Source organism: Leptomonas pyrrhocoris (genome assembly GCF_001293395.1).
Source record: "Leptomonas pyrrhocoris isolate H10 chromosome Unknown, whole genome shotgun sequence".
NCBI lineage: Eukaryota > Euglenozoa > Kinetoplastea > Trypanosomatida > Trypanosomatidae > Leptomonas > Leptomonas pyrrhocoris.
Genome location: NW_015438370.1, coordinates 649,528 through 666,637, shown reverse-complemented (window position 1 = coordinate 666,637; position 17,110 = coordinate 649,528). Strand labels below are relative to the sequence as shown.

Here is a 17,110-nt window from a genome sequence, read left to right as displayed (position 1 = left end):
GTGTTTTCCCTTCTCATTTAGTTTCATGTATTCCGTTTCCCACCTACTTTGGCCTTTTATTCTTCGTTTTTTTTTGCCACACAGCCCAGCACTTGTGCTTTTAAAATAATTCGTGTATTCGCCAGATAGGGAATCCGCTTCAATTCCCGCGGATTGGACTTCTTTTTTTCTCTTTTTCATCTACTCTCCTTTGGAAAAGGCTGTGCTTTAATCTCTCTCACAATGGCGTGGACTGTGCACGAGGACGAGTACAAGACGGAGGGCTACGACAATTTGGAGGAGATACTGCAATACGTTGTCCACACAGAAGAAGCTGCTCCACCGAAGGCAACTGGCAAGTATACCAAGAGCTCTCAAGTTTTCGCCACGCCGTCTCCGCTGACCGCGGCGGCGCTGAGCTCACCCATCAAGCAGCACCATCTCGCCAATGGAGCGCCGTGGCAGCCGCAGAACCACATTGCCAGCAACTCCTCCCTCCCTACGATGGGCGGTCCGTACGCGGCGCTGCAAACCACACCGCAGCGACGCTACGCCAACAACAGCGGCGGCAGCGGCCGCTTCACCGGCAACGGCGGCAGTCAGTACGACCGCACGCCGAAAAGTATGAGCGGTAGTGAGTCCTATGCCCCGTCGCCTAATGCAGGGAGACGAGGCATGGGGACGGGAATGGGAATGACACCGAAGGACCACGCGATGAGCATGGACATGAACAACATGCCCGTACCTGACCTGATGATGCCGAAGGACGGCCTCTCTACCCACGACATGGTGGGTGGCGGCAGTGGCAGCAGCGGCGGCGCCTATGGTGACTGGTCAGCAAGTGGCAGCAAATACGCGCAGAGTGGCTCCATTACAGCCGACAGCCTGCGCGGGAAAGTGTACGAAACGGCGAAGGACCAGCACGGGTGCAGATATCTGCAGCGGTGGCTCGACACGAGCTGCGACCAAGAAGCTGTTCACGTGCTGATGGACGAAATCATCCCCCACGTCGCGGAGCTGATGACGGACCAGTACGCGAATTTCTTGGTCCAGAAACTGTTCGACATTATGCCAGACGACGTGCGGTACAAGGTGGCACTGGTGGCAGCGCCACAGATTTCCATGATCGCCCTCACGCCGCACGGCACCTTTAGTGTTCAAAAGATGATCGAAACCATTTCCACCCGTGATGAGGTGGAGATCATTCGCGAGGCGCTGTCAAAGGATGTTGTGCGGCTTGTGAAGGATGCGCATGGGAATCACGTTATTCAGAAAGTGCTGCAGCGCTTCGACTTCGACGACAAGGAGTTCATCTACAAGGCGGTGGCAACCGACTGCATTAGCGTTGCAAAGAACAAGCAAGGCTGTTGCGTGTTGCAGCGCTGCCTGGAGTACGCCTCGCCGCGGCAGAATAAAGCCCTCGTGGACCAGGTGCTGTCGTGTTGCTTGCACATCGCGCAGGACCCTTTTGGTAACTACGTCCTTCAATACATTCTGGAGGCGCACGACAGCAAGATCAACGACACCATCGCCCTCGCGTTCCTTCCCCACCTTGTCCACCTCTGCATGAATAAGTTCAGCTCTAACGTGATGGAGAAGGTGCTGCGGGGCGCCACGCAACCGGTGCAGGAGATGTACGTGGAGGAGATGTGCAACCCTGAGATCATCTCGCGTCTTATCCAGGACGACTTTGGCAACTACGTGCTGCAAACGGCGCTGTCCATCAACGCCCCGGCGCAGGCGGAGCAGCTGGTGCACGCCCTTCGCCCCTTCATGCCGCTCATCAAGAACGCCCCGTACGCAAAGAAATTGGAGGGCAAGATGGAGGCCGTCGCTCGCAAGACGGAGGGCAGCAGCTATCGCCCGCCGCGCGAATACGACATCGTGAGCCGTCCAGCCAACACGGGAAGTCCGCACGGCAAGTACGATCGCTCGCCGAAATACGGGCATCCACATTACATGGGACCTATGGAGCAGAAGCAGCACCCGACCTCGTGGCAGACATCGTGAGCGTGCGACCCGCACTTACTCTCTATTTTCGCTCCCTTCTCCCTCTCTCTACGCACGAGCTCACGCCAAGTGGAAAAAAGGTCCTCGATCACGGCGTTGCGCTTGAACACCTCGCACTGTTTGCAGCCCACGCACTTGCGCTGCGGTGGTTTTCACGTTTTTCCTTTCCCTTTTCTTCTATTATTGTATAGTGTGTACATTTTATTCAGAACGTGTGTGGTCACTTACGTTGGCGTATTGACGTTGTTGCTGCTGCGACTTCTGCTTCCTTCGCTCGCTGCAGAAGCGCAGATGGAATACCCTTCTTACATCTTTGTGTTGCCTAGTTGAATTTGTCTGTGATGAGGGCACGTGCAGTTGACACCGCCGCAACGAGGCGTCCGTTACTGTTGTGGTTACAGCGTTTGTGCAAAACCCTTTCCCTCTATATAACTTATGCTTGCTTTCATTAAAAGAATATTTTGTGTGATTTGCGCTATTATTGCTTCAAGTGTGTTCCCCCAACCCCCTTTCTCCGGTTGCTATCGTGCCTGTGTTGGTGTCAAAGTGAAGGAGGAAAGAACGGAACGGAACTCCGATGATCGCTCTGTCCGGATGCGTGGCAGCAATGGCAGCGAGGAGGCGGTTCTCGTACTCAGCTCCCCGTTGTCACCCGGTATCCACTAGCAGGCTTACTTTACCTTCATCTCCTCTGCGTTTTACCCACCCAACAAAATGAGGCCGGCGTTTTTTTTTTTCTTTTCAGATGTCAGGCGTTGTTGAATTGTACAGTCGAGGAAGCAGATGTGCTTTATCATGACTTGGGTGGTTTCTTTGGCAAGCGTGTCCGATGGACCCGGCTAGCGGTGCGCCGCCGTCGAACGTAATGGAGGAAGCTAAAATGCTGCTGCGGCAGCAATTGAGCAGAATGGTGGCAAATCCACGAGGGAGGAAAGGTGCGGAATTTCAGCCTGGACGGAATCCATTAAAAAGAGAAAAGAAATTTATCGCGTTTCTTTTGTTTTACTTTTGCGTGTTCACTGCTGTAATGTAGCTCTTGATTCTTAAAACGGAAGGAAAGAACTGTCGCTTTTGCTTTCGCAACGTTCCGCACGGCGATGACTACGGCGCAATGTTGAATCAATAAAGCTTAAAAAAGAAAATGTCGGTGATTAAGACACACACACACACATTTACCTTGTACATTCTTTCCAAACTGAACGGAAGAGATGAGTTCCGTTTCGTCTTCTGTTCGTTAGCATTATTATTATTTTCTGTGAAAGTGATAAGGGCACCAAACTGGGTGAAAGAGAAATGTCTATTACTTGAAGCTGAAGCAGTTTTCTCTAGCTTCAATGACAGTTTTTTTTTGATAAAGATTTTTGTCTCAGCGTTTCTCGTTAACAGATGCTCATGCGTTAAGCTCTTCTTAATTCACGGTTTCTACCTGCGAAGTCTGTGGTGAGAGAGAAGAGCAAGAGGAGGAGCTTGCATTATGGTGTGAATGCGAAGGTGGAAGCGGCACCACCTGCAACGGCAAACCATGCTGGTGACGTTACTTTTGTCGCTCACGTCTGGGAAGTACGTATTGCCTCTTCTCAGCAGCGCCTCTTGACTATATAACGCATGCCGTCCTGCATTGCCTTTTCTCTTCTCTCCCGACAATCGTTCATCATTCTCTCATCTCTCACCAAAGAAAGTGAGGACAAATACAAACACGAACCGGAATTTTTCTTACCAGCGCAAACGGTCTGCAATCTACCGCACTGTTTAAGTGGAGCGTCACCCCCTCCCTTTTTTTTATCTCTCATTCCGCTTGCGTGAGCGGCCGCACGCAGGCTTTGTCAATTACACATGCTGGCGGAGAGCGCTGAAGCACTTCTACGCACGCAATAAACGGCCAATGAACGTATCGCGTGAGGAGGAGCACTCGTTGGAGTCGCAAATCGCGGATCTGCAACTGTCAGCGTTGAAGGCGCTTGTGTACGAGAACTGCGCACACAACCGACGGATGCACAGAGACTTGGAGGAGATCAAAGCGCAGGTGCAGCAGTTGCTGCAACGGTCTTTGAGGGGCGACACACGCGCACCCGAAAGGCCATGCGCTAGCCAGCACCCGATCAATGAGCACGCAGCGGCGTGCGGTAGCGCAAGTGTCACCTCGTCCTCCCTGACACCGTGCGCTGAGGACGGCGTTCACATGTGCGACTACTGCTTCACGTTTTCTCCGCATTGCTTCCCCTGTCCTCATTGTGGCTGTGAGTGGTACTGCAGCGATGTTTGCCAGCGTCTGCGTCAGCGCTGCCACGCGGCGCGATGTCGTGCGTGTTCTCACCCCCAGCACGAAGTCGTCACCACAAAATAAGCTCTTTTTTCTTGCATATATATGTTCACTGTACTGTATGTTGCCATGTACCCGCCGTTGCTTCAGAACTCAATCAATCCCTTACCTAAAGGTGTGCGATTCCACATTCCCATAAACGCACGCACACACCCGCCACGGCCCAGCAGCGTTGTGCGTCGCTGAACACCGTCGAGGTCGGCGCACGCATGACGTCTGCCGTGGACAGAGCTGTACCCTTCGGAAAAGTATGCATCCAGTTTCAAGAGTGCTCTCACGATCAACGTCGCGCCAGCCTTTAACAGCTCGTTCACCTCCGGGCACACCGCTGAACGCTAAATGGCGTTAGAACCCACAGGCTCCCTTTAAATGTTTTTTTCTTTCGTTCTTCAGTGGAGCATCTCACGTATTTCTTCTTTTCCCAAACTGGCATCAAACTGCCCGTACTGCCCGTACTGCTCATTTACACGCATCATTTCCGTTGTGCACATCACCGTTCTTTTTTGGTGGTGTACGATGACTAATAATGAATTTGCAGGGTTCATACCCATAAAACTGCTGCACAACAATTCCTCCTTTCACCCGATTTCCCTTCTTTTGTTTTCGGATCGAATGGACGCTGCGGCACTCCGCCAGCTGGCGCTTGAAGTCTCTTCTGGCGACCTCGCTGTTTCCGGTGATGCCAAGCGCAACTTGCAGGCGTTTTTCACCCCAACGCGGGCGGCAGAGTTGATGGCCGATCCCGCCGCAGCGGAGGAACTGAGCACGCTTTTGAAAGACGTTGAGGCTGCTGAGGACCGGGATATTTACACCCTCATAGGAAGTGCACTGAGGGACGTGTTCACGGACCTGACAGATGCGAGAAGAGGCGTCCTCTTTGCACCTTCTTCGCATTTCCTGCTCGAGTTCGTGGTCCGCTCCGCGGCTGCCGCGGACACCGCTGTTGCCTCCACCATGCTCGCGGCGCTGCAGTGCATCGTGCTCGACACGCTGCGTCATGCGGAAAACGCCGTGCTTGTTGGACAGCTGCTCGACGCGCATTTCCACAACGACCGCGTGCTGCGGCTGCTGAACTGCGACGACGCCGAGGCACCCACCAACCCCAAAGTATGCGCCTTCCTTGAGCAGCACACCGCGTTGCTTCATTTCCTTTTGGAGGCCACCGAGGGCGCCTTTGCGAGTGATCCGCTGCTGCTAGCGAATTATTTGGTGGCCAGCGGTGTTGTGTGTCGCACCGTTGCGATGCCCAGTACACTGCGGCAAGCCACGATGCAGGTCCTGCAGGGACACGACGACCCCGTGTACTACGCTTTTGTGTGCCGCTTCTGGAGCATTGCGTTGCTGCGCCACGAGGACAACGGCAGCCGCGACGCCGCCGCGTGCGTATCGGCCGTTGTGCCGGTCGTTGCGAGCGACGCGCAGGATGAGGCGGCGACGGAGGCCGCCTTCGACGTGCTCGGGGCCGCGGCCACAACCCAAACAGGCTGGGACGCCGTCACGAGTCTTTTGCGGTGCGACGAACTGCAGGCGCGACTCCGCAGCACATCCTCATCGCTTCGTCTCTCCACGCTCAACTTAATCCTTTCCATGCTGGGCTCCTCGCACGTTGTGCCGTCGTACTTTACCAAAGATTTAATGCTGGATGCGTGGCAGACGCGCACCACCCCTGATGATGAAGTGCGCCTGGCTCTTTGGCGGGTGGTGCTCAAGGCGCTCCGCTTTGACGGTCTGGAGAAAGTGCTGGCTGCTGTGTGCGCATCGTTTTTGTGTAGTGGAGCCTACGAAGAGAACATCACGGTGCGCACGATGAAGCTGCAGGCTGCCGACTATCTTGTCCAGCACTCCACGTTGCCGGAGAACGTGCAGACCCGGCTGAAGCAGTACATTGATCGTGGTTTGTACCCAGCAGGCTCCAGCGGTGTCTCTCTCCTGACAAAGGAGTAGGCGGAGCGCGGCGTTCGCGCATGAGGGATTCGCGGAAGGTTATTCGCGCAGGCTGCAGTTTCCATTGCACACACACGCACACGTAGTCTTTATGTATTGCTGTTCGCTGTTGCAATGCACGTTTTTTTTTTCGTATTCTTGCGTTTTCCCACCCGCCTCCGTGTTTGGTGCTTTTCGGTTGCACAGCAACACGAACAACAGCAGAGCAACAGACTGATTGATCGATTTCTTGGCGAAGCGTAGAGATATTGTATGTTTCACGTTCTCATGCGACACGTTATTGAAGTGGAGATACCCTTCTGTACAGCATGCTCTTCTCGTCGATTTCTTCGTTTTCAGCACTGCTGTAGATGAAGCAGGGCGGAAGAAAAAAATGGGGCACGTCGGCACACAGTTCGCAAGTGCGAGTTGTGAGTGCCGCTACCGCCGCTTGCACGTGCACACCGCCACGTGTAACTCATCCCAACAATTAAATACATATGTTCATGCGTGCTTGTTTTACTAATTATCTCACTTTGGCTTTAGTTCGTTTTCCTCATTCGTGTGGTGCGCACAATCTGACCTGCGTCAAACAATCATTGAGCTGTATCGCTTTGGTGCTTTCCTACAACCACTTCTCACAGCGCGGCGTTGTCCGAATTGCAATGACGCGAAGCTGAAGTTGGGAAAAACAAACAACCAAAGAGGCACACCCACACGCAAAATATATCTACATACCACGCATACATTTTCTGCACAGCCACCTCTCATCACATCGCACCTCATCTATTTATCTTCATTTCTCACACTGCGGCCTTTTTTTTGATCTGTTCTTCTCATTGTCCTTGCGAAAAGAACTTTCTTTTATCCTAGACTCATCTGACCTTTTTTTCTCTGGTAAGTTATGTCGGTACGCGAAAAGGCGGTCGTGCTTATTGACGGCCCTGCCGTGGTGCACCGGTGGTACCACCGATGGAGCTACACCACGGAGAAGTACGGCTCTGAGATCGACCCCAAGAAATTCGCCTTCAAGAACGCACGCTTTATCATTGCCACGGCGCATAGCTTCGACCCCACCCACCTTGCACAACACCTCTTATCGCCTCAGTTAGAATACGCACACACACCAAAGCTGAACAAGATCATCATCTGCTTCGACCAAGGTGACGGCGGCCGACGGCAAATTTTCCGTGAGTACAAGGCAAATCGGGCAGAGGTGAAGCGCACGCCGGAATTGTTGATGATGGAGAAGGTGGCGAAGAGAGTCTTCGAGGAGGAGCCGCCGCACACGGCGCTGGTAGTTCCCGACTTCGACGCTCGATTGAAGACGGTGAACGCGGAGGCGGACGACATGATCGCCACCCTTGCTCTTTACAATCAACAAAATATGACGCCAACGGTGGTGATGTCACACGACTTTGACCTCTACCAGCTCGTAGACGACCTGCACAAGTCGTACAACTTCGATATTCGTACGAAGCACCTCGTGTCGGAGAAGAACGTGATAGAGCGTGTCGGGGTGCACCCGAGACTGATTCGCGACTTTAAGGCGATGGCCGGCGATGCATCGGACAACATTCCTGGCATGAAGGGCATTGGGAAGGTGCGTGCGCGTCAGCTGCTGAAGAAGTACGGCGACCTCGACGGCATTCTTTCTCGCGGGCTGAAGAACGAGACGGGCCACCTGAGCGAGGTGCTGGCGCAGGGCGCGAAGTCGGCGTTGATCTCGCGGCAGTTGGTCGATTTCCGCATGTGCCCGAAGGTGCTCAAGGCGTGTGAGGCGTTTCTGAAAAGGAAGTAGGACTATTTATGCAGCGTAAATAGTTGAAGGACATCGAGGCTGTGCATGTGTGTGAGTCGGTGTGTATTTGCGCAGGTGGTGCTGGCAGCAGTGTGGCACGCAAGCATAGAGGTGAGTGAGTGTGAGTGTGAGTCTGTGTATGTGCGTTTGTTTGTGCTTGTTTGGACGCGTGTGTTCGTGTGAGGCGACTCACTGCTTTAGAGATGGCAAGTTCATGCTCGAGTGTTTTAACCGTAATGAATAGAACGGCGATTTGTACTGTTGATTTGACGCATAGACTGTAGGCAAAAAACAAACAAGCAGAAAGAATGAGGTCTTCTCATTTGCCGACAATGGCGTTAGTGGCCGCGCCGGATTTCAACGCTGCGGACAAAGACGGGCTTTCTTCCTGTTGGACCGCGAACACGCAGGCGAAGGTGGAGTGTTTGTAGGGTGAACTGCTCGCAGGGGTAAAGAGACTTCCGGTTGTCGTTGATGCGAGGCGTGAAGCGGCAGCACAGTCGTCTGTCCACAGTGCAACTCTCCGCGTAGTTCCACACACAAACTGCTCGGTGCGGGAGCACACGGTCAGTAGTTCGGCTTGCATTCAAAAGTGTTCGGCTGGCTACTCGTTTGTTTTCTCTTCCTTTACTTTTTTTTTTCCTCCAACAACTTTTGTATTTTTTGGAGGGCTTTTTCGTACACAGCATAAAGTGCCTTCCATTGCTATAGCTTACAAGCACACAAACACTCATACACACACACACGTACTCCGCGTTAGCGTGTCCACCGTGGATGCGATGCCGACTTCTAGCGGCGTGGACCCCGCCAAGATGCGGGAAACGGTGCGGCTGCTAAGGGGTGCGGGCTATATGAGCATGGCGGACACACTCGAAATGGATTGGGGTGTGCGGCCGAACACGGCGTCTTTGTCAAAAAACGCAAAGAAGAAGCGCACGTCGTTGCAGCCCAAGAGCAGAGAGTCCTCCAAGGCGCGGGGCGGGTCGATGACGTCGCCGAACTCCTCCGCGGCGTTGACCCCGCCCCGGCCGCTGTCCGTCACGGCGCAAAAACGCCTCGTCATGACGTGCATCGGCGATCCCGATGACATGTGGACCGAGGAGCCGGACCCCACCTCCAGTAGCGCCGTCTTTGCCCCTTTCTTTGAGCACGGCGCTGGCCTGCCGCGGGACGACTTCATAGAGGAGCTAGGGCACCCCGTTTCCTTCGTTTCGGTGCGGCCCTACAAGAAGCAGCCCCCGCCGTCCGATCTGCCGTGGCAGCAGTTTGCGCTGAGCGTGTTTTACCAAGCCGGTCGGACCGGATTGGAGGCGGAGGACGAGCTTCGGGTGCAGAAGGGCGACATCATTGCGAGCCGCTACCGCGTGGAGGCGCCGCTGGACGCCGCCACCTTCTCGCATACAGTGAAGGCGGAAGACACGGCGACCGGGCAGCTGGTGTGCCTGAAGGTAATTCGCAACTTAAAGAGCTACTTCGATCAAGGGCTGGACGAGCTGCGGGTCCTGACGTGTGTGAACGAGGCTGGCTGCGCCGATGCGTGCTGCGTTGTGCGCCTTCTAGATTACTCCTACTTTCGCAATCATCTTATCCTGGTCACGGAACTGCTGTCTTCGAATCTGTACGAACACGCTCGCTGCCTTGATGAGGCGCAGCGCCGGGCCTACTTCACTCTGGGCAATCTCCAGCGCATTGCCCGACAGGTGCTCACGGCACTCAAGCTGATGCACTCACTCCAACTCATCCACTGCGACATCAAGCCGGAGAACATTGCCTTTAGATCGGTGCCGAAGTGCGAGGTGAAGGTGCTAGACCTGGGCAGCAGCTGCTACCTCACCGACACCTTAAGCTCCTATGTGCAGTCGCGGTCCTATCGAGCCCCGGAGGTCATCCTCGGCTGCCGGTACGGGACAGGGGTGGATGTTTGGTCACTGGGTGCCATGCTGCCGGAACTGGCCACAGGTACAATTCTATTCAACGCGGACTCGGTTTCCGCCCTGCTGGCATCCGTTGCAGGCGTGTGTGGCCCCATCCCGGCCGAGATGCTGCAAGAGGGTCGCAACACCGTCTTCTACGTCTCCAAGCACGGCGCGTTCTACGCGTACGAGGAGGGACAGCTCGTCTTCCACTTCCCTGATGAGCCGCCGCCTCCACGAGAGCTCTTTGGCTACGATGACCCGGATTACGTGGGTTTTGTGCGACAGTGTCTGACACTCGACCCCGCTTTGCGGCCGTCTGCAGCGCAGCTTCTCGATCACCCATTTCTGACCAAGAGCTACGATCCGGGGTGAGGTGTCGCGTGTGTGCACTTGCGTTCCCCTTTCCCTTTTCTCCTCCTCCTTCTCACCTCACACATGCAACCCTTGGGCGATTGTGGTGCTTCATAGCGGGCGAGTGCATTCACCGTGTCCGCACACGAAGAATCCTTGTTTCTCACACATAAATGCACGGTTATCGGGCTTAACAGTTTTTCTTTGTGCTTTTCGTTCATCCCTTCCCTTCTCGTTATGAAACATAGATGCATATACGTGAGATGCATTGCTCTCCGTTCTTCCGCGCTCTCTTTTGTTTTTAAAAAACCCTTTACCCCCTCTTTTTTTTAGATCGCTTTCAATGGTTTAAGCGAACCGCGAAGAAGCAGCGTATTCGCCTGTGCACTTGTCCCTCCCCCTCTCCCCTTCCCTCATTGATCGGTTGTGTACTGCTTCGTGTATCTCTACGTCACCTATTTTTTTTTGTTTTTGCTTCCGAAATACACTGCTACTATTGTGCCGTCTTTTCGCACACCAACACTCACCCACAAGACCATTCTACGTGAAGGATGGCGCTAGACTATGAAAAGCGAGTTAGATTAATTTTGAAAAGAGGGTCAAAGCGGTGCTTCTTGCACGTCTCGGGAGTCTTCCGTAATGCTGAGTTCGTCGGAGGCGGTTCCGAGCTTATTTTCCTCCACGTTTTTGGAGAGTGCTACTTCGTGTCATCATCGCTGGGCAATTGGAGACTGCCGGCACCTTTGCCACTTTCTCCCTTGTTATTTGTCCAGGGACGGAGTCGGTCACGGTGATGTGTCCTCTGCGTTTGTGTGTTTGCTTGTGGCGCTACGAAAGGCGTACGTAGATGTTGACTTCCACATCTCCACGTCGCGGCCTTTTTGTCGTCTCCCTTCCGCAGCCGCCACAAACCTCCAGCTCGAGGGACGCCTGCGCCAAAGCAAACCAACTTCCAACGTCCAACGCACCTTTCATGTACGCCTGCCTTTATCTGCAACAACAAAAAGTATCTATACGAAGTGGAGCGCACTCCCACGAACAGCAAACAAACACGTTCGCCTTGCTTGACATACACGCGCAGGAGAAAGCGGGAACACATGCCAGGCACCTCATCGTCCGCCTTCGACGTGCCGCCGCTGCCTCGCTTCCGCTACCACCGCAAAAGCGGAACGTGGCGGAAGGAGAAGGTGCCGCCCACCAACGCATCTGCCGGCACGTCCCCCACCGACGCACGTCCCTGCGACGGCGATATCACGGCAGCCGGTGCCGCCACGCAGACCACGCACGAGCCTTTTGAAAGCTCCTACGACTATTTCCTGCGCTCTGTGCGTCCGCCGCCACCGAAGTGGACGCAGGCGGAGCGCGACGCGCACAGGCGGGAGGCCACCCGCGGCCCTATCCGCGACTTCGAGGCGGCCCTCTTTAAGAACCAGTCCTACGCCGTCAGCGGGCGGCGACTGCGCTCGGCGGGTGAAATGCACGAGCGGGGCGGCACCGCGACACGGCGTGCGCGCAAGTCCCTCGACTCCATGCACTCCATCACGATGACGACCAGCCTTCATCCTTTGATTGGCTACGCCTCCACGGCGTCGATGCCGGCCGTGTACGCTGCCATCGCGACCCTCAAGCCGCACCCTCTCAATTTCGCGTCGACGCTATCGCTCGACGATCGCCTTGAGCGGTCGGAGTTCCATGAATTTCTCTCCGCGATCGGCCCGATAGAGGTGTTGAGCCCGTCGTATGAGGACACGATGTTTCGCACCCTTCCGTCCTACGCAGCCGACACAGAGACAGCGGAGGTGCTCGCTGTGCTAACCCTTCTGCTTGATCACCGCTACCACCCTCAATTCGAATCGAACATCACCGCTATCTTCCGCTCCTTTGATGTGGACGAGAAGGGCGTTGTGGCGTTGGAAGCGCTGCATCCGCAGGTCATCTTGGCATGGGCGGAGACGCGGACTTTTGGTAAGCTGCGCGAGCAGTGGAGCAGCTTCTCTGCGGTGGTGGCAAACGAAGTGAACAGCGGGGCTGCGACTTTCCTTCACTTGCCGACGTTGATGCCGCGAAATGCGGTGCGTGCGTTTCTTACCTGCACGGAGGCGTTGTACGCGGCTGCGTGCTCACTAGACCTGGACGGCGGCTCGCTCTGAGAGTCGCTTCCTTTCTCTCTTTCCTCCTTGCTAGCGGAGATTGGCAGGAGTTTTGCTAAGCAGTGTCACTTTCTTTACTTTTCTTCTTGTCTTTTTCGTATGTACAGCCGAGGACTCTGCGTCCGCCCTTCGAGTGCGTTACCGCACATGTGTATCTTGAAAGTGCATAAGTCATTCACGTTGTTTTCGTGCTCCGGCGGGAGATCCCCCACTTCACTCTTCCGCAGTTTTGGCGGGAAAAGCAGCCGAAGAAACGCGATGGAAAGGAAAAATGCGTCAAATTGCCGATCAGCGCGTCTGCAAAAGAAAAGGAAAAATCTCTATTGCCTTTCTTCTCGTCTCGCTCTTCTCTGTTCTCTTTCTTTGTTTCTATTTTTTTCTTTGGAAGTGAAGTGAGCAGAACATTGTAAGCCCACCTCGCACCGCCAGTATCTATCCCAGCGGAGAAACGCAAACGGCAGCAAGAGCCTCGAATCGATTCAGCAAGCAAACAACCAAAACACACACACCCAACACACCCACACGCACACCCGCACCATGAACGGTATTCCGCTGTCCGCAGAGGAGCTGCAGAGCATTCGCGAGTCGACCGCGCTGACGGACGCGCAAATCCACCGACTGTACAAGCGCTTCGCCAAGCTGAACAAGGACAGGTCTGGCGAGATCACGCGGGAGGAGTTCAACTCGATTCCCGCGCTCGCCTCGAATCCGCTGGTGGACCGCGTGCTGGCGGTCATGGACACCGACGGCGACTCCACCGTCGACTTCGGCGAGTTTGTGCGCGCCCTCTCCGTATTGTCGTCCGCTACGTCGAAGGAGGACAAGCTGCGCTTCACCTTCAAGATGTACGACATCGACGGTGACGGACGCATCAGCAACAAGGACCTCTTCCAGACCCTGAGCATCATGGTCGGGGTGAACCTCTCACAGATGCAGCTGCAGCAAATTGTGGATAAGACCTTCATTGAGGCAGACGTGGACCGCGATGGCTACATTACTTTTGAAGATTTCTCGGCGCTGGCAGTGAACAGCGACTTCGGTGATCGGCTGAACCTCCACTTCTAACGTCGTCCTTTACGCACAGCCTGACAGACACCTACGCAGAAACGAAGACACACACACACATACCGAGCAATAGTGACCTGCTTTTCCTGATAATACTTTTTCTCCTCACGTTTCTCCGACTTACCGTGCCGCTCCGTCTTCGTTTAGTTGTGGCTTCGTTGACGCTTTTTTTCCTTCGTTTTCTTTTTCTGCCCTTGCGCCAGTGCGCTTTAAATTGATTCTGGTCGATGCTGAATGGGCCACGACGCGTTGCTTACAAACATCTCTCCCCTGAAAAGGAAAACAAAAAAGGTGCGTAAATGACAGCAAAGAGGCCAATTTTTGTGTGACTCGCGCATTCGCTGTCAGCAGCAGTCTTTTCTTCTTATCGCCTTTCCTTTTACCCAACGCACGATTGGGTTGCATTGCGCGGAATCGCTGCTGGTGGATGTGTTTGCAAGCAAAATGATCGCCTTCGTTGTGCTGCACCCCAACTCGCGGTGTTTGCTGTGTTGTGTGCCCCGCACAAGCTGTTGTGTGGGTGCGCATTTGCGGCTTCCCTCCTTCCCCACTCCCCCCTTGCCTCGTCTCGCCTATTCTCCGTCCCCCCCCCCCCCCCGGTCCTGCACCACCACCACTCTCGCGCCACACATGTGTATTCGAAAACAAGAGTCTACTGTTTGATAGTAGCAGATGCTGCGGTGCACCGCCATTGCCCTTAAAAAGGGCTGGACGCACAACCCGGGCCGCACACGGCGCGGTGGCAAGAACCTAGCCTGGCGCCCTAAGATGTCCGAAAGGACGCTGAATCAGTTTGTGCCGCTGGCCCTTGTCCATCCTCGACGACACCCAAACAGCTGGCAGGAGCGCCAGTTTAACGCTCTCGGGTACACGAAGTGGCCCAAGGCGATCGGCTTTTACAACGGGGGCGACAACTTCGAGCTGACTCCGGAGGCGGCGTGGCGGCTGTACGGGCACGCCCGCGACGAAGCGTACTGGAGCAAGCTGCACTCCGAGACGACGATTGTGCTGCTGCTGCCGCTGGTGGAGAAGGCACCGAAGGAGAACATGGAGCGCGTAATGGATGTGTATCGGCACTACCTGAAGCGCTTCGGGGCAGACCACTACATCTACAATGCTGTCATGCAAGCCGCTGCGTTCGCGAAGGACTTCGAGCAGGCTGAGCGCCTCTTTAAGGAGATGGAGCTGCTGGGCCTGGAGCCGAACTGCCAGAGCTACGTCAACATGATGCTCGCATCAAAGCTGGCCGGGCTGCCGCTGGAAAAGGCGGAAGCATACTTCCAGCGCGCGGTGAAGGCAGGGGCGATGCGGTCGGTCATGCGCGTTGACACTGAGTTCAAAATGTGGATGGACCAGCTGGGCCGCCTCGGCTCCTTCACGGCCGCGACGGGCTACCTCTCCGTAAACGAGGAGGGCGCCAAGCCGATGCCGCGCGACATGTGGGCCCTCTGGGGCTGGCACCGCAGCGAGAGCAAATTCGTTAGCCGCGACGATCTCATCATGGAGCAGGTACGCGCCCGTGTGCACGGCGGGAGGGAGTTGGTGGGAACGGTGTACACCAAGACGCGTCGTCAGCCGTGGGCAAAGTTCAATGGAATGCTGCCCCACGATTACAACGGCCCGGTCTACCGCAGGCCGACGGAGTTCAACGATGCTCCCGCTTACACCGCTGAAAAGACGGAGAAGGCGTTTTAGTGCGGCGCGCTCGCCGAATACGTTTGTTCCTCTTCTTCCTTCCCCCCGCGATGGGTGGTGTACCACGGCGTGTGAAGCCGCTAAGTTGAGTGAGCAGAGGGGCACGACGGCGTCCCTGCCTGTGGGACGAGTCTTTCCGCACAGATGGGAGGCGAATTGGGGTTTGCACGATCCGTTTTCATTTTCCTCTGTTTCCTGTTTGAAGTGCCCGCCGCAGCAACGTGTGCTTTTCTTTTTCTTTTCTTCAATGGCATTTTTTGTGAAGTCGGCTGCTTGGCGCACGTTGTGCTGACGTCCTTTGGTGACGAAAACGGCGACAAAAACCAAAGCGAGAAGCCTCGCTTTTCTTTCTCTTAAGCAGCCGCTTTACCGCGGCGTAATGCGTCGGCTTTACGGAGCATTTACACTCTTGTCAAAAGCGCCTCTGCCGCTGGGGTCGCTGCGGCTGCTCTCTTTCTCTCTCCCTCTCTCTTGCATGCGATCTCTGCCTGTCCCAGCAAGCAACACCTCTTCCGCGGCCTTACTACACACTGGTGTGTCAGCAGCGCGGTTCGATCCCCATGATTGGAAGGGGAATTGCGTAGGATGAGACGACCGAGAGGCGGTGGAATCAACGAGGAACAGCACCGAGCGTGGTTTCTTCTTGTGTCGCCTCTCCGCCCACCTCGAAAATACCTTCACTCTTTGTACTCTCTTCTCTTCCTTCGAAACACCGGCGGTCACGTTCGACCGGAAACCGATCGCATCATCGACCGAAAAGAAGGTACCTCCGTCGAAGTAATTGGTTTCCTTTCGTAGTCTGCTGTTTTTTCCTCTCCTTGACATCGCCTCAAGAATTACTCCTGCGCAACCTCATCGCATTGACCATTCGTTGTTTTCCCCTCCTCATTTTTGCACTCGGTAGCATCCGTTGTTTGCTGTGTGAAGAAAAGATTTAAATATTTGTTTAATAGTTCACCGAGTCACGCCGGCCGCTACGCGGAACTTACACGTGACATTTCCTTCCGCCCCCGAGTGTTGTGTAGAATCGATTGAGTGTTTTCTTTCCCCTTGACCTCCGTATATATTGCTGTTGCACCTCTACGTAAACTCGCTTCCTCTCATCGTCCAAAAAATGGACCGCGTTCGTGTTCGCTACGTGCTCACCGGTGCATGTCTGCCCGCCTACTCGGGCCGCGTCGTGCACGCCATCGTAGCGTTACACCAGCCCGACGGTGCGCCGACGAGGATCGGAGGCCTCATCGAGCAGTTCCGTGCCAACTGGCCGGCGGACATGCGGGAGCTGGCGGACTCGATCGCCGCGGTGCCCATCAAGGTGCTCAAGACCGGCCGCGTGCTGAACGACGAAGACGTTTTCGAGCAGCAGCTCAGCGCCGCGGAGAAGGAGACGTGTCGCGTGTCGGCGGAGGAGACGATAGGCGACCACGCCGAGGAGCTGCAGAAGCCGTCCGTGGTGATGCACATGGTGATTCAAAAGAATCGCCCACCGGTGGAGGAAAAGTCGAAAAAGGAGAAGGCCAAGTCTAGTGCCAACTCGGACGGTGGCAACTCCGGGGAGGGCCGCGAGGCGAAGAAGAATAGCTGCTGTTGCGTCATGTAGGCGGATGCGGCCAGGAGCAGCGAAGGATCGGATCGCCAGTCCGTGCTTCTTACACGCACCCTTTTCTACCCCCTGTTTTTGTTTTTTCCTGTTGTGTTCGTTTGCGTTTTGGCTCGCGTGCTGCCCCACTAGCCTCGTTTCCTTCCCTTTCTTTTGTTTTAACTATTTAGGATTATACAGACCAGCGCTTAATTGACGTGGTGCTCCTTTCCTTCTGCGATTCTTCGCTGCCAGCGTGTGAGCCCATCCGGTGTGCTTTGGCGTCTTGCCTTCGCGTCGCAGCTCCGTTTCTACGCTGCG

General features: G+C 55.1%; 9 protein-coding genes across 16 annotated transcripts; all 9 read left to right on the top strand.

The window, feature by feature from the left end:
* Positions 1-83: 83 nt before the first annotated feature.
* Positions 84-1,989, top strand: ABB37_06504 (pumillio protein 3 putative (PUF3); the record flags this gene model as incomplete). Its single annotated transcript, XM_015804855.1, has 1 exon — positions 84-1,989. Exon 1 carries the CDS (start codon positions 223-225, stop codon positions 1,987-1,989), a length of 1,767 nt encoding a protein of 588 aa, XP_015656833.1. The 5' UTR covers positions 84-222.
* Positions 1,990-3,663: 1,674 nt separating this feature from the next.
* Positions 3,664-4,333, top strand: ABB37_06503 (hypothetical protein; the record flags this gene model as incomplete). The annotated part of the gene is made up of 1 exon (XM_015804854.1): positions 3,664-4,333. The coding sequence occupies exon 1, from the start codon at positions 3,872-3,874 to the stop codon at positions 4,331-4,333; it is 462 nt and encodes a 153-aa protein (XP_015656832.1). The 5' UTR covers positions 3,664-3,871.
* Positions 4,334-4,846: 513 nt separating this feature from the next.
* ABB37_06502 (hypothetical protein) lies at positions 4,847-6,253 on the top strand (the record flags this gene model as incomplete). Its single annotated transcript, XM_015804853.1, has 1 exon — positions 4,847-6,253. The coding sequence occupies exon 1, from the start codon at positions 4,922-4,924 to the stop codon at positions 6,251-6,253; it is 1,332 nt and encodes a 443-aa protein (XP_015656831.1). The 5' UTR covers positions 4,847-4,921.
* Positions 6,254-6,777: 524 nt separating this feature from the next.
* On the top strand, positions 6,778-8,033 carry ABB37_06501 (putative mitochondrial mitochondrial structure specific endonuclease I (SSE-1); the record flags this gene model as incomplete). 4 transcript variants are annotated; one of them, XM_015804852.1, is made up of 1 exon in its annotated part: positions 6,778-8,033. In XM_015804852.1, exon 1 carries the CDS (start codon positions 7,137-7,139, stop codon positions 8,031-8,033), a length of 897 nt encoding a protein of 298 aa, XP_015656830.1. In that variant the 5' UTR covers positions 6,778-7,136. The 4 variants fall into 4 exon arrangements, with proteins under 4 accessions (XP_015656830.1, XP_015656829.1, XP_015656828.1 ...); XM_015804851.1 differs by having other exon boundaries at positions 6,836-8,033; XM_015804850.1 differs by having other exon boundaries at positions 6,876-8,033.
* A 685-nt stretch (positions 8,034-8,718) lies between these two features.
* On the top strand, positions 8,719-10,321 carry ABB37_06500 (putative protein kinase; the record flags this gene model as incomplete). The annotated part of the gene is made up of 1 exon (XM_015804848.1): positions 8,719-10,321. The coding sequence occupies exon 1, from the start codon at positions 8,813-8,815 to the stop codon at positions 10,319-10,321; it is 1,509 nt and encodes a 502-aa protein (XP_015656826.1). The 5' UTR covers positions 8,719-8,812.
* An 879-nt stretch (positions 10,322-11,200) lies between these two features.
* On the top strand, positions 11,201-12,450 carry ABB37_06499 (hypothetical protein; the record flags this gene model as incomplete). 2 transcript variants are annotated; one of them, XM_015804847.1, is made up of 1 exon in its annotated part: positions 11,201-12,450. In XM_015804847.1, the coding sequence occupies exon 1, from the start codon at positions 11,398-11,400 to the stop codon at positions 12,448-12,450; it is 1,053 nt and encodes a 350-aa protein (XP_015656825.1). In that variant the 5' UTR covers positions 11,201-11,397. The 2 variants fall into 2 exon arrangements, with proteins under 2 accessions (XP_015656825.1, XP_015656824.1); XM_015804846.1 differs by having other exon boundaries at positions 11,307-12,450.
* A 387-nt stretch (positions 12,451-12,837) lies between these two features.
* ABB37_06498 (calcineurin b subunit (CNB)) lies at positions 12,838-13,515 on the top strand (the record flags this gene model as incomplete). 3 transcript variants are annotated; one of them, XM_015804845.1, is made up of 1 exon in its annotated part: positions 12,838-13,515. In XM_015804845.1, exon 1 carries the CDS (start codon positions 12,988-12,990, stop codon positions 13,513-13,515), a length of 528 nt encoding a protein of 175 aa, XP_015656823.1. In that variant the 5' UTR covers positions 12,838-12,987. The 3 variants fall into 3 exon arrangements, with proteins under 3 accessions (XP_015656823.1, XP_015656822.1, XP_015656821.1); XM_015804844.1 differs by having other exon boundaries at positions 12,843-13,515; XM_015804843.1 differs by having other exon boundaries at positions 12,850-13,515.
* Positions 13,516-14,163: 648 nt separating this feature from the next.
* ABB37_06497 (putative mitochondrial RNA binding complex 1 subunit) lies at positions 14,164-15,210 on the top strand (the record flags this gene model as incomplete). Its single annotated transcript, XM_015804842.1, has 1 exon — positions 14,164-15,210. The coding sequence occupies exon 1, from the start codon at positions 14,188-14,190 to the stop codon at positions 15,208-15,210; it is 1,023 nt and encodes a 340-aa protein (XP_015656820.1). The 5' UTR covers positions 14,164-14,187.
* A 759-nt stretch (positions 15,211-15,969) lies between these two features.
* On the top strand, positions 15,970-16,810 carry ABB37_06496 (hypothetical protein; the record flags this gene model as incomplete). 2 transcript variants are annotated; one of them, XM_015804841.1, is made up of 1 exon in its annotated part: positions 15,970-16,810. In XM_015804841.1, the coding sequence occupies exon 1, from the start codon at positions 16,325-16,327 to the stop codon at positions 16,808-16,810; it is 486 nt and encodes a 161-aa protein (XP_015656819.1). In that variant the 5' UTR covers positions 15,970-16,324. The 2 variants fall into 2 exon arrangements, with proteins under 2 accessions (XP_015656819.1, XP_015656818.1); XM_015804840.1 differs by having other exon boundaries at positions 15,988-16,810.
* Between the last annotated feature and the right edge of the window lie 300 nt (positions 16,811-17,110).